General features: G+C 38.6%; 1 protein-coding gene across 3 annotated transcripts in view; it reads right to left on the reverse strand.

Annotated features, from left to right (window-relative positions):
- Window positions 1-15302, reverse strand: part of CUL4B (cullin 4B) — a 55836-nt gene that overhangs the window by 6188 nt on the left and 34346 nt on the right. For 2 of the 3 annotated variants that reach the window (XM_014532116.1, XM_014532117.1), the window contains exons 10-23: window positions 14314-14476; window positions 14076-14165; window positions 13694-13776; window positions 12258-12325; window positions 11209-11327; window positions 10008-10200; window positions 9031-9135; window positions 7663-7773; window positions 7111-7202; window positions 5701-5808; window positions 4737-4850; window positions 3956-4061; window positions 2231-2403; window positions 520-672 (exon numbers count right to left, since the gene is read on the reverse strand). In XM_014532116.1, coding sequence (XP_014387602.1) covers window positions 520-672; window positions 2231-2403; window positions 3956-4061; window positions 4737-4850; window positions 5701-5808; window positions 7111-7202; window positions 7663-7773; window positions 9031-9135; window positions 10008-10200; window positions 11209-11327; window positions 12258-12325; window positions 13694-13776; window positions 14076-14165; window positions 14314-14476 — 1678 coding nt within the window. The remainder of the gene's footprint in view (window positions 1-519; window positions 673-2230; window positions 2404-3955; window positions 4062-4736; window positions 4851-5700; window positions 5809-7110; window positions 7203-7662; window positions 7774-9030; window positions 9136-10007; window positions 10201-11208; window positions 11328-12257; window positions 12326-13693; window positions 13777-14075; window positions 14166-14313; window positions 14477-15302) is intronic. The other variant, XM_014532115.1, reaches the window with a different exon arrangement.

A 15302-nucleotide genomic window follows, 5' to 3' on the forward strand; every position in this document is an offset into this window, starting at 1 on the left:
GATGTTGAGGCTTTAATCTATGTTTGTAAGATTCATGTTTGAAAATATGTATTCTTTTATATATAACTAGAGGCCCAGTGCACGAAAATTTGTGTGCTGGGCGGGGGGGGGGTGTCCCTCAGCCCAGCCTGAGGCCTCTTGCAGTCCGGAAGTCCTCAGGGGATGTCCGACTGCCGGCTTACGCCCGCAGTCAGACATCCTTAGCACTGTGATGGAGGCAGAAGAGGCTCCCACCACTTCTGCTGCACTTGCCAGCTGTTAGCCCAGCTTGTGGCTGAGCAGGGCTCTCCCTGTGGGAGTGCACTAACCACCAGGTAGCATCTCTGGCACCGCCCCCTCAATCACCCCTTCGCCACCGCTGCCAGTCGCCGCTGCCCCCCAATCGCCGTCCCCTCCCTCTGCCCATTGGCACCCACCTTGGCTGGCCTGATGGCCGCTTGCTGGCTGCCCCCAACCGTTCTGCCATTCAGTCAATTTGCATATTACGCTTTTATTATATAAAAACACAGAAGTACCTACCTTTACTGGAAATTTCAACTGGTTGTACACTTCTGAAACCAGGAGGTTGTGGCTAAGTGTCTTCCTCATCTTCATAATTCGAACAATTGCAGCATCAATTTGATACTGTCTGTCTTGAAATACTCTTTCTGTAGTGCTTGCTTGTTCCTCAACCTAACAAAAAAAGTTTCACTTAGGAATTATATCTCAAGTTAAACTTGATTACTTACACTAATTGTATATTTTAGGAACATGACACTGTTAATGCACTAAATATGCTGAATTATCTAAAGGACCTTGATAAATACAGAAAATGACAGGAAAAAAAAACATAACTTCTTTCTGTCCTAATTATATTGCCCTGTACCTATGAAGTAATGTCAATATTAGTTAATAAAAAATACAATCTTTGAGTTGTTTTTCTAGAAGTAGACACCAAATGATATTGAACTTGTCATTTTCTTTTATTCTGTCCTTGAAATCTTCTAAATGTGTCACAAGGGGTTGTTGAGTAGATTTCTGTATGACATTAGCTTCTCTGTAAAAATGATTGACTCTGACCTCTGACTCAAAGTATCGTACTAATAAGCTAAACTAACAGAGTCAAACTATTTCTTAATAATTTTTGTACCCTGCTGGTGTAGCTCAGTGGTTGAGCGTCAACCTATGAACCAGGAGGTCATGGCTCGATTCCTGGTCATGGCACATGCCTGGGTTGCAGGCTAGGGCGTGCAGGGGGGAGCCAATCAATTACTCTCTCTCATCATTAATGTTTCTATATCTCTCCCTTTCCCTGTCTCTCTCTGAAAAATAAATTAATTAAAAAATTTTTTTGAAAATAATTTTTTGGCACTTACATCAAAATAATAATTTGGGCTTTTTGCCAGCAATTTCTTTCTGATACATCATAAATGTTTAAAAAGGACACAGTCATCTTCTAAGTGAATATCACACCTTTGATGAGAACAAAACAGGAGCTTGCCTGAGATATTGACCTCTGTCCCACACTAAAACTTTTTCTGGTTTCAATTAATGCTATTGGTTCCTTAATAAAAGTCATACAAATTCAAAAGGCAAAAACCAACAAAATATTCACTGTTAATCACAGAAATACTAAATCATTCAGATTTTTCATCAAGCAAGTTGACAAAAATTTTAAAAAGAAAATACAATCTTTAGAGCGGGTGAGGGCACTGTTAAGTCAGGCAGTCATGCTGCCAGACAAGAGTATAAATTGGTACAGCCTTTCAGAAACACAATATGACATAATGTATTAAGATTCTTCAAATGTTCATACTCGTCAACCCAAAAGATCTACTTCCATGAATTTATCATAAGAGGAGGCTCAGAGAGATTTTTAGGTACAAAGAGGTTTCTTACAGTTTTATTTATAAATACTAATACTAAAAATTTCTTAGCCCTGTAAAAGAATATTGTATGGCCATCTGCCATTTTATCAAGATATTTATTTAATGGCATGGAAGAAGTCTAAAGATTTAATATTAAACACAAAAAGCAGGATATAAAACTGTTAAATATCAAGTCTGTGTGCACCTCCCTTGCAAAAAATAAAACCCGCAAAATACTGAAATACATTGAGCTAAATAGAGATAGCCATAGAAAATATTAACACCAGTGGTAGTATTATAGCTATAAAATCTTCTTTATAAATTTTTATCATGAACACATATAATTCCAGTGCATTAGGATGAGGAGAATGTAAAAGAAATACCGTTTCTTTCATTTGGATTTGGTTGATCTTTATCCTGAAAAGTTTGTGTTTGAAATCATCATTACAAATGAACTTATCACCATCTTCGATATCTTTGCCCTTCGGATTTTTTGCCAAAACTCTAGCTTTTCCACAGGCCAAAGACTGCAGTGTTCTCCTTAACTCGCCATCCTCTGAAGAAGAAATAGTGGCTTAGTCATTTATAATAGCTCATCAACAAGAATAGCTACATTCAACCTCAATGTAGCTTCCACCCCATCCCTCTATTAATATTGTTTCCTTTTTACTCCACGGTCACCAATGACTCCCTCTGTATTTCATCTAATGACTTTTTTTCCTGGTCATCCTCTAAAGACTTGAATTACCATTCCATGTGAATTAACTACCAAACCTTCAGAAATTTTATCTCACTTCTCTCCAGTCCCACATTTATTTATTTATTTATTTATTTATTTATTTATTTATTTAATTGGTTTTTTACAGAGAGGAAGGGAGAGGGATAGAGAGTAAGAAACATCGATGAGAGAGAAGCATCGATCAGCTGCCTCCTACACATACTGGGGATGTGCCTGCAACCAAGGTACATGCCCTTGACCGGAATCGATCCTGGGACCTTTCAGTCTGCAGGCCGCCGATGCTCTCACTGAGCCAAACCGGTTAGGGCCAGTCCCACATTTAAAGGACACCTCCACCTGGCTGTTTTTACTATCATCTACTCCAGTATGTTCAAAATTTTATTCATCATCTTCCCCATAAAACTGGGTCTTCTTTCCAACTTTTAGTCATGAATCTACCAACCTATTCGGGTGAGAAACCCTGCAATTATCTTTCTTCTCCTTCATCCTCCACTTATCTAGTAAGTTGTTGCTTCCTTAGAGATGCCTCTTCTCCATTCTCATTGGCCTCATTCTAGTCTAAGCCCCTATCATTTTATGACAGAATTACCCCACTAGTTACTGAACTGGAACCTCTTCATCTTTCAAGCTGCCCTACATAAGTCACTTCCATGTCAAATATATTGAGACCCTACAATATATTTCACTTGCTAGATTTGTAAGTCTCTACCCATCTTACCCTAACTTTTTATCTCCCTACTAGTAGCCCTGCGCACAAATCAGTGAACCAGTAGCTCACTGCTACCCTACTGTAGCTCTCCACCAGCTGCCCCGCCCTCCTCCCCATAGCTTGCTGCCCTGCTCCCTCCTGTAGCTCTCCACTGCCTGCTTATATCTCACTGCTTCACCCTCCTGCTGCTCTGTGATCCTGTCTTTATGCGGTCGGTCGTTACATAACCATTTGCATATTACATCTTTATTATATAGGATTCTGTGCTGCAGTTAAACTCTTCATGACTCCTGCTCACACTGTGCTTGTCGCTACCTCCGAAAGTCTTTTCTCACAATTATTTCCACTTGCAGCATATGCTTTCTCCCTAACTAAAGCTTGAAGGTCCAACTCAAGTCCCACCCCCTTCATAAAGGCTTTCCCAAATGTACCAGTCCACAGTGATCTCTTGCTTTGCCAAATTCCTAACACACTGAGAGTCAGCACCACAGACTGGTACTTGAAATTATTTCAAGTGTCATTTCCCCCTTTCCCAGTGGTTACATTATGAGTGCCAAAGAGAGGGATTATTCCTTTATATCCCCCCAGAGCTCTTAACCTAGCAGAGTGCACAGAGTGGACACTGAATAATGCTTGCTAATCAACTGATTCAACACAAACCTATTCCAGTAGCCTGCTTGATCTCTTCTAAACTGAACTCCTCTCCCTCATTAAACATCAGCAGCACCAGTGTTTGAAAAAGAGAGACTTGGAGTTCTTTTTTACCCTGTTAGAGAAACAGCAATGTTTAGCCATCATTTTTAAAAATATATATATATAAAGCATTAATCAAATAACTACTCTCTTACAGGGAAAGCATTTGTTTTTCAATTATTGGACTTAGAAACATGGATTAACAGTATCCAGAAAAGCCAGTATGTTCAGTATTGGGCTTAAGTGTGGTCTTACCTAAAACAGGAGGAAGTATTGGGTGATGTTTCTAAAATCTTTTTTAAAGCTTCATAATTAAAACTGAACAACAAAGTAATGAAAACTAATAACTTAGCCTTCTTATTTGTCATTACAGATATTTATCATAAGCACCAAGAAATCACTATTTCAAATGCATTTTTGACTTTTTTGATTCAGGTAAGTCATGAAAAGCTGCAGGAACTCTATTCTCGAGCTCCCAGCAATAAGAAGTTTTCTGTCAAGAAGTGGCAGTGGATTCTATTAGTACATCCACAGGTGGGGAAAGAGTGGATGAAAGGGGTACTGTTCTTGGTTTTGCAGCAGGGTCAAATCAACTGTGGAAAAGACCAAATTCTTATAATATACAGAAAGCTGTGACAAGCTATCACTGTCATATAGACATTAAAGATACAGTTATAAACAAGTTAGGAGGGATGACCTCAATATCAAAGATGAACATGAAAATTAAGTTTGGGGAACATCCACTTACCTCTTTAAATTCTGCCTTTAACACACAGTGTCCTAGGGTTGACTGCCATTGAAGTTTCCTGCCACTATGTTTGCCTAGGTAAAATGTCTTGAAAATCTCCTGAAGTTTTACCATCTACAGTAAATAAAATAAAGCTTTATTTAAGCTGTTTCCAATATCACACATTCACCACTCTTTATATTTACCTCATGTATACTAATTTCTGGATGTTTTTAAGACTATCCAATAGGTTCACTGATCACTGATATAAGGCAATGGTCCCCCAGCTACCAAATCTAATGGCATTTATCAGTCTTCACACTCTTGCTTTAATCATTCCCTCTTTTGAAACATTTACCTCCAATGCCTTTTGTGCCTCTGCACCATGTTAGATCCTCTCTCTCACTATTGCTTCTTCATTGGTTTTCTTCACAGGTTCCTCTTCCAACCACCTTCCAAATGACAACCCTTTCCAAAGTTCTGGTTCAGCCATCTTCTTCCTGTTTCTACATTCTCCCTCCTAATGAGAGAGATCTACTCCCTGGGTGTCCATGATTATCTCCCTGGAGGATTTTCAGTTATCTATCTCTCTAGTCTTAACCCCTTTTCTAAGCTTCAATACTGAGGTTCAACATTTCCCCAAGGAGTTAGGATGGATTTACTCAAGCCCTCATCACTCAGCAATCCAATCCCCAGGTGACACATGAGCAAGACTTTTTGAGAGCTGAGCAGAGAGGTGAGTACAATCTTGGGAAATGAAAGAAGAGCCAGGGAAATCAGCCCTGAACCCAGAAACTTGGCATCTTTATGCTCTAATAATATTAATATAAATAGAAGAGTAAAATATTAAAACAGCTGGCATTTTGCATTGGTGTGCTTACTGACACAAACTCTTATTAAAAGTATCTATTTTTCAATGGCAAACAAAATAGAAGTGTCATGTATTTCTATGCTTATAATTCAAGTCCTAAACAGCAATTCTTACCTCTGGTGGTAAATGGACTTCCATAGGCACATATGTTGGCCAATAACCCATTGTCAGGATATTCACAGTTAATTCAATATTCCCAGGTACATTCTGGTTCTGCATATACTACAATAAAATCAAACACACATACTGAGATTTTAAAACTGAAAATGCAAACATTTCATTTCACAATAATGACCCATTCAAGAAGTTCCCCATTATAAAATTACATGCAAATACTGACCATCTCTAAAATAAAAGTCAACTATTAAAGGACTAAAAATGAAGCCTATATTAAATGCACTGCAAAAGTGCACTGGTTGCCCTAACCGGTTTGGCTCAGTGGATAGAGCGTCGGCCTGTGGACTGAAAGGTCCCAGGTTCGATTCTGGTCAAGGGCATGTACCTTGGTTGTAGGCACATCCCCAGTAGGGGGTGTACAGGAGGCAGCTGATCGATGTTTCTCTCTCATCGATGTTTCTAACTCTCTATCCCTCTCCCTTCCTCTCTGTAAAAAATCAGTAAAAAAAATATATATATATATTTTTTAAAGTGTACTGGTTAACATTTTGTTACAATGGCACAAGGCCACATGACCTCATTAGAAGCATTATCAACTTAATTGGTCTCTCACATATAGCTGGGCTGTTATAGAATCTCTTCTCCATTGTTTTCCCCATACCACCTGCAGTCCCCACCTTTGGAGACCCCTATGTGGTTTGGAACACCTTGCAGCAACCCCCATTCCTCACCCCACCAGCCAGCCCAAGTCTCCGGTTTTTCACTTGCAAACAGGCGATGACCTGAAGTGGGGAAGGAAGAAAAAAGGGAAAGGGCAAAGCAGATAAACCCTATTCTGTAGCTACCACAGGACCCATGATCCTACTGATCTTGATCTTTCTCTTGAGTCTTCAATTCTCATTTCCCACTGTAGCAATATAGTGATAAAAAAGTCATTACTAAAACCCTAAGAGAAGAAAGTCTCATTTGCTATCACTATTCCTATGCCTTTAAATATTTGAAAACCACCTATCACAACATCTGCGAAACTGTGGATCTAGCTTCTCATTGCCAATGTCCCCAAAGGCCTTACATAACCACTCTGTCACGTCTCCTCCCTCTCCATTGCCAGCTTTCAACATGTGAATCATCAACAATGATTAGATGCTAGAGAAAGTCCTGTTCTCATTATCTAGCTACAGCTTTTCTTGTTCTGACTTCAGCTCAATACACTTTATTTCTATTTTTGTGTTATCTTTGGTATACATTGAGAATATTAAAATAGGTCAAATATACTTACATTTCACTTAAGTTGCTATGAAATATTTATAAAAACATGTTTCTATTTATCCTTTTCAATACAAACCACAGCAAGTAGATAATTAAATATATTTAAAGTTCAAGGAATGAAGTAAGAGTTTAACTCACTTTTACCTGTTTGAACTGAATCATGATGTCTTTAGAAAGTTCCATGTCTTTAAACATCCCTTCAAGTTTGCTGGTGAAAGCAGCTCCACATTCTATTAAAGATGTTTATACATTTATAATATTACAAAGTGGTTAAAAACAAGGAATTTAAAATTAAAAACATGATTGTAAAACAAAGTAATAGCATGAACTATGATCTGTAATTATTCATAAGAATAAAAAAATCCCTACCGTAAAGTGTATGCCCCACTAATTGAGAATCAAACTCTTTAATCCTATAGTAGCAACCTTATCTCCTACTTAGAAATAAAATAAATGGGAAATTTTTTATACAAATAATAAAAACAAGAACAATCTTTTATTTTTTAAGAATCACAACAGCTCTGGACATGTTTGCAAAAATAGACTGGAAACCTCAAGAGCTTACTCAATTTACATTTTCATCATATGAACATAGAATAATTGACAAAACAGTAAAAATTAAGCTAACAGCCACCCCCCCCCCCCCCCGAAGTCAAAGAAGAAAATGAACAGAAAGAATGACAAACATACCATGTTTAAGTTTGGAGAGCATTGATTTTTCAGCATCTACAGATGCACTCTTCCCAACTAGCAGGCGTTTGGCTAAATCTTTCTTATAGAAGGCCTCAAAAACATCCTTGCCTATTTTAAATAATAAAACACTCCAATTAAAAGTTCTGATAAAATTGCTTTGAAGTATTTAATAAATCACACTATTACTCCAAGTTATTTAAATTTATACATTTTATCCAAGTTCACTAAATGCAAGAAATATTAGAGGCAGTCATTTATATCAGATGTTTCAAAAGTTCCTTGTGCCCTGGCCAGTATTTCTCAGTGGTTAGAGCACTGGCCCATGCACTGAAGGGTCTCAGGTTCAATTCTTAGTCAAGGGCTCAGGCTCATACCTGGATTGCAGGTTTAATCCCCAGCTTTGGTAGGCATGTGCAGGAGGCAACCAATCGATGTCTGTCTGTCTCTCTCTTCCTCCCTCCATCCCTTCCTTCTACTCTCTTTATATCAATGGAAAAAAATACCTTAGGATGAGTATTAACAAAAATAAAGTTCCTTGCTTAAAAGAACTGAGACTGCATTAACTTTTCTTTAGAAAAGTTTTAGTCACCCTAGCCGGTTTGGCTCAGTGGATAGAGTGCAAGCCTGCAGACTAAAGGGTCCCGGGTTCAATTCTGATCAAGGGCATGTATCTAGGCTGCAGGCTTGATCCCTTGGCCCTGGTCAGTGTGCGTGTGAGAGGCAACCAATTGATGTGTCCCTCTCACATTGATGTTTTTTCTCTGTCTCTCCCTGTCCCTTCCACTCTCTCTAAAAATCAATGGAAAACTATCCTTGGGTGAGGATTAAGAAAAAAAAAATTAAAAATAAATTTAAAAAAAGAAAAGCTTTAGTCAACTAGTAGCTCTAGCATCAATACTCTAGAGCAGTGGTTCTCAACCTTCTGGCCCTTTAAATACAGTTCCTCATGTTGTGACCCAACCATAAAATTATTTTCGTTGCTACTTCATAACTGTAATGTTGCTACTGTCATGAATCGTAATGTAAATATCTGATATGCAGGATGGTCTTAGGCGACCCCTCTGAAAGGGTTGTTCCACTGCCAAAGGGGTCGCGACCCACAGGTTGAGAATCGCTGCTCTAGAGATTACAACAAGTAACAAAAATCAAGGCTACTAATAATGGAAAAGTCAAAACACAGGGCAATTAAATAATATTCCTCAAGCATCCCAATGAATTAAATGCAAGGAATGTAATCGAATTTTAAATATCCCAAATACAATTTTACATTAACTCCCAAATAATATTCCTTCCAGGTTGACTTTACTTGCTAATTTCTCTGTTGAGTGTTTTAAAAGAAAAATATTAAAATAAAAATAAACTTACCATAGATAAATCTAAATATGATCATAATTTTATCCAACATTTTTTCTAGTTCTTCATCTGTAGCTTCTTTGTTGCCAGCACGAAGCTTTGAATCTACATACTTAGCTAAAATGGGGGGAAAGTTTGTTGTTTAGTGATCATAGATATCCTTATCATACTGGGCATTACATATACCCTAACAGAAGTATGATATACTGAGTTTTTCCGTGCTTCAGAGGTATACATGCATTTCTTTAAACAATGTCACAGAGTTAGCAAATATTTCAGTCTTAACTCAAATCCAAGTCTTCTGACTCCAGACCTAATGTACTTTCCACTAGAGTGTCCATTTTACAATGATGGTAAGCAACCTTAAACACTACTTTTCTATTAAAACAAACCATATGAATTACAGAGTTGAAGGCAAAAAAATTAAGTAAAAGTAGTACACCAATGAAATTTTATCTTTTTCGCAGAAGACCCTAGACCTTCTCAGAGTACATCCTCTTCTGACATTAAGGGGTACTTAGGTGGGAAAACCTGAGAAACACTACAGTAAATCACACCCTTACACTAAGTGGGCCCAGATTATTTGGTTTGTTTTTGTCCTGGGCATTTTCCTTTTCTCACTGGCAATTTTAATTTCTGCTATACTTTCTTGTACCCCTAACTGTGAGCCTCTAAAAATAGCACCCTGGCCCTCTAAACTGCTGTGGGCTTATAAAACAGATCTCAAGCTTATTATAAACAAAAATAAATAGGGTCCAATGTACTGTCTTACAATGAAAGAACATTATGTTTGACAGGTTGACTTTGAATCTTTCTTTAGTTTCAAGAATTAATATTCCTTACATTCAGGTTCTTAGAAACTACCAGCTAAGCAACATCAAATAAACGGTGTTGTTATATTGCCATCCTGTCAAAATTTCAGATTAACTGAAATTTTATGAATAAAAGAAAAACATTTAATAACTGGAAAAAAGAGATTGGAAAAGTACCTATAAGTTCGGCAGGTTTATTTGGTCTCTTGTTAATGAATGTTTCAAATGCTTCTTTCATAGCGTTGATAAATTTTTCGTTCTTCAGAAAACAGATATCAATAATATGGTCAACCTTATCTTTAAAATCCAGCAATTCTTGAACCATGGTTTTATCTTTTTCAGGATTAATTACAATTGTGCTGCCAAATGCCTAAACAACAAAAATTACCACTTTTTACTAAAGTTGAATTATCCACAATGAAAACAATCCCCAAATCATATTTTAAGTACGTATACATATTTTTAAATCTCAACAAGTAAAATAAAGCTGTTTTTGAAGTCAGGAAAAAATAAAGTGATAAAACATCTACACTGATACCATTCCTCTGTACCACAAAATAACAAATGAGCACTGGGTACACAATATCATAATGGGACATGATTGTAAGTCTCTAGGCTCTTTTTCATACTTTTAAAGAAGTCAACTTTAAGTTTTATAAAAATGGCAATCTGCCTTCAGTGTAAAGATTTAAGAAAGGGAAGGATATTTTGGATCCAATAAAAGTCCTCTTTCCATATTCACTGCTATAAGCATTGTAGCTAGAAATCATAGCCAACATCAAGAAGGTAAATGTTTAATTGCTGATTTACCACACAGCTATCATTCTCAGGTTGACTGCTCTCAAAACACCCATTACTTAAAAAATATTGGGCCCAACCAGAGTGGCTCAGTTGGTTGAGTGTTGTCCTGTGCACTGAAAGATTGCCAGTTTGATTCCCAGTAAGGGCACATATTGGGTCTGATCCCCAGTCAGGGCAACCAATCGATGTTTCTTTCTCACATCAATGTTTCTCTCTCTCTCTTGCTCCCTTCCTCTGAGTATGTCCTCTAAGGATTAAAATTTTATTTTATTATTGACAGAGAGAAATATTGATGTGAGAGAAACACATTGATTGGTTGCCTCCTGCACGCACCCCAACCAGGGCCCAGGCTGGGGAGGAGCCTGCAACAAAGGTATGTGCCCTTGACCGAAATCGAACCCGGGGCCTTTGGTCCACAGGCCGGTGCTCTATCCCACTGAGCTGAACTGGCTAGGGCTAACATTTTTAAAAAAATACTGGATCTAACAAGTACTAGTAAGAAATACTTGCTGATCTGCACTCTAGGTGTACAGATTATAAACCATTATGGAGAAAAAATAATCACAATTGTTAGTACCTTAATGTATTCAATCCACTGTTGCAAGAGAACCTGAACTCCCCCTCGAACTCTACTAAAGAGCTGATACAGAAGAGATAAGTCTTGAATTCGGTTTTCATCAAGAAGGTTATTTAAACCTGAAATTTGAAACATTTTGGTATTTAAAAAGTAAACAAAAATGACAGATATTTTAATGAAAATTAAGTTAAATTATTATTGCAATACTGGCCTGAGCTATGACTAGTCTGTGAATTTTATATAGAGATTTGCTTTAAATTAAACCCAGATAGACAATCACCTTTCCAAGTGAAAACTAAATATAGGAAACTTCAGCCTATATAAAAATAATTGTGTAATTGTTTGTACCATTTAGCATGGTAGATCAGATGTTTAAACCAATTTATAAAAACAAATTTGTATAAATGCACATTATAAAAATCTCATATCTTTAGTAGCCATACTATATCTGGCATTAGTGTACATAGCTATATATCAGAGTATTGGATATGGCCTCTAGTATATCAAGAACCATACATTAATAGTCCAAGTTTAAATGAGGTTCTAATGTATTTGATTTTCAGAATGAAGTAACAGTATATTCAAGTTCTAAAATATATCCATTTTATACAAAAGAAAAGATGGTTGAAAGCCAGACTTTTTACCTATCACTGGCATTATCAAAGTAAATGCAGGGTATACTCTAAGATCACTTAGCAATGTTTGGTAGAAGTGCTTAGTTTTATATGCTAAGAACAAAAACACTTTAATGCAAAACGGAATGCCTTTCCTTACTGTAGTGTTAGAAATTAAATCAAGAATTCCCAAATTCCCACTGTTTCTTCACCAGTGTTGGTGTACCTCTCTCATCTTAGCTCCTGTATCTTAAGTTAAGGAAAGGAGCACCTCTTCAAACTTCACTGTGAATAGGAAAAAAGGGTTGTATCCATCCTTAGAAGTGCAGCCACCACAGCTATCAAGCTTTTAAAAGTGCAATCTTTAAATTTGTTTCAATTGTTTGCTGCTATCTGATTTATAAATTGTAGTTTGATTTATAAATTGCCAATTACCTTTCTGAAGAATTGCTGTTAAGTGTTCACCTAGAAGTTGTTTTTCTACAGTAGCGATTAATGACTTCCTACAAAGAAAAAAAAAGAGTTTAGAATTACTGAGATTTGACTTTTCTGAAATTTTAAAACCTCTTCTGGGTGAGAAAAATCAAATAGTTCATTTTAATATTCCTGTCCTATGTATAAATTTATTGATGATCAGCATTACTCTATGCCTAAAAGAAGGAAAAGACTGCATATTTCAAAACTTGATTTACATTATGAAATAAGCTAGAGGCCCGGTGCACAGATTCCTGCACATTGAAAGGAAATTAATTAGAAGGTGGCTGGTGGGGTGGGACTGGGCGAGACAGGCTGGACATGCCCTGGAGCCAACCTCCTGCGGTCCCTCCCTGGCCACCGCACCTGAGGCAGCAAGGGGGATGGAAGGGCATCTGCAGAGTGAGCAGGGTCCCTCTGGCAGGTGGGGTCCCTCGACTTGGCCTGCAGGGATCAGGCCAAAACCGGCAGTCCGACATCCTCCGAGGGGTCCCAGAATGCGAAAGGGCACTCTGCAGTTGCTTGGCAGCTCCGGCGTTGAGTGTTTGCCTCCTAGTAGTCAGTGCGCATCATACCTACCAGCCAGTCAGCTGGTCACTTAGCTTTTTATATATATACTAGAAGCCCACTGCACGAAAATTTATGCAATAGGCCTTCCTTCCCCTGGCTGCCAGCACTGGTTTTCCTCAGGCACCCGGGACCCAGGCCTTTGGTCCGGCCACAGCGAAGAAGCCAAGCCTCAAGGCTAGGCTTTTCCCCTCTGGCCGCAGCGAGGTTTGGCTTCTCCGCTGTAGCCGCAGAGGAGAAGCCAAGCCTCTTCAGTCTTCACTCTGGCCGGAGCCTTCAGTCTTCGCTCCGTGCCTGCATATGCAAATTAACCGCCATATTTCTTGGGTTAATTTGCATAGTCACTCTGATTGGCTGGTGGGCATAGCGTAGTGACACCAATTTGCATGTTTCTCTTTTATTAGTGTAGATATATATATATAGATATATCCAAGGTCTTGCTGTGGCTGCCTTTTTCAAGTTTCTCTGCTTTTATTAGGAAGATAAAGAAATTATCTATGCTGCTTACAGGAACTCCTTATTTTGGTAATATATAGGGGAGCATAGAAACAGTTTCTACTATGCACACCCACTGAATTTTAATCGGCCCAAAGATTTCAAAGATAACCAGCTTCTAACATTATTTTTAAATTACATCCTAAACACATACACACAACCAATAATCATATCCTTAATCAAATAACAACTTGAAGCTTGTATTATAAAAACAATTGTTAAGCAATCTCAATTCACACCTGAAAATAGTTACTAACATGGTTGGGATGCCTAAAGTGCCTTAAGCAATTCGACAACACAGGTTAAGGCTATTAGGCAGAGCTTGTCATACTTACTGGGTGGTCTGATCTAAGTAAGTAATAAGTCTGTCTGCTTCTTCTTCTAGACGTTTGTTAACATGATGAAGATATTCAGGAACCTACAAAGATAGTTTTTTATATTATTGTTTTCCTCCCCATAAATCATTCAGAAAATGTCAAGTCCAAAAGATCCTGGAAGCAGCCCTGCCAAATGTGGCAGGGTTGAATCATATGTAAAATTATAGGTAGAGTTTATGATCCAGAATTCTGGCCTTTAAGAAGAGAGAAAAGAAAGGAGCACCTAAGTGAGAGAAAAGCATCACAATGTTGGGAAGATAAATGCAAAGGGCAGCTTATGTTCTATAAGTAAGGTCTATTGTGCGATACAGTGGATTTATTAATCATGATTTTTAAATACCTCTCTTTCCTGCATTAATTTTTGGCCTTCAGCTGCGTAAAGCCGGTTAGTTTCTTCCAAAAATCGTTGTTCAAAAGAATCCTGATAAATCTGGGAGGGAGAAACAAAATAATGGAGTTTACTTATTCATTAGCTACTTATTGAATGTTCTTTATGTAAACAACACTATTAATTTGGTTTTTACACATCAAACTAGGGATAACCATCAGCTCTGTAGTAAGTGAAGTAGTTAACTTACTTGCAAGTCAGAGAGCATGCTTAAAAGGCTTCGGAGTAAACTTCTATCAATTGCTTCACCATTCCTCTCTCTCTCAATCAACAGAAGAATGCCATCAATTGTCTTAGTCTGGACTTTTTGATCACTTATAATATGAGCCCTAAATAACTCCAATCCCATGTCCCTAAAATAAAAATATAATCTAAATTAATTGACAGCAATACCACTTCTGGAGAGACATACATGTTAATTAGGGCTCCAGGCTTTGAAACAGCCATTGTAAAATTACAGGATAAAATCCACACATTGAATCTATATATATAAAAGCCTAATATGCAAAGTGTCCCATTGGAAGTTCAACCGACCAGGAGTTTGATCGCTCGCTATGACGTGCACTGACTACCAGGGGGTGGCGTGGAATGAAAGAAGGCTCTAGCTGGCAGCCAGGGAAGGAAGGCCCCAGCTGGCAGCTGGCAGCTGCTAGGGACCCTACCCATGCATGAATTTTGTGCACTGGGCCTTGCGGTCCCTCCCTGGCCACCGCACCTGAGGCAGCAAGGGGGATGGAAGGGCATCTGCAGAGTGAGCAGGGTCCCTCTGGCAGGTGGGGTCCCTCGACTTGGCCTGCAGGGATCAGGCCAAAACCGGCAGTCCGACATCCTCCGAGGGGTCCCAGAATGCGAAAGGGCACTCTGCAGTTGCTTGGCAGCTCCGGCGTTGAGTGTTTGCCTCCTAGTAGTCAGTGCGCATCATACCTACCAGCCAGTCAGCTGGTCACTTAGCTTTTTATATATATACTAGAAGCCCACTGCACGAAAATTTATGCAATAGGCCTTCCTTCCCCTGGCTGCCAGCACTGGTTTTCCTCAGGCACCCGGGACCCAGGCCTTTGGTCCGGCCACAGCGAAGAAGCCAAGCCTCAAGGCTAGGCTTTTCCCCTCTGGCCGCAGCGAGGTTTGGCTTCTCCGCTGTAGCCGCAGAGGAGAAGCCAAGCCTCTTCAGTCTTCACT

This window comes from Myotis brandtii, unplaced genomic scaffold (genome assembly GCF_000412655.1).
Source record: "Myotis brandtii unplaced genomic scaffold, ASM41265v1 scaffold846, whole genome shotgun sequence".
Lineage (NCBI taxonomy): Eukaryota > Metazoa > Chordata > Mammalia > Chiroptera > Vespertilionidae > Myotis > Myotis brandtii.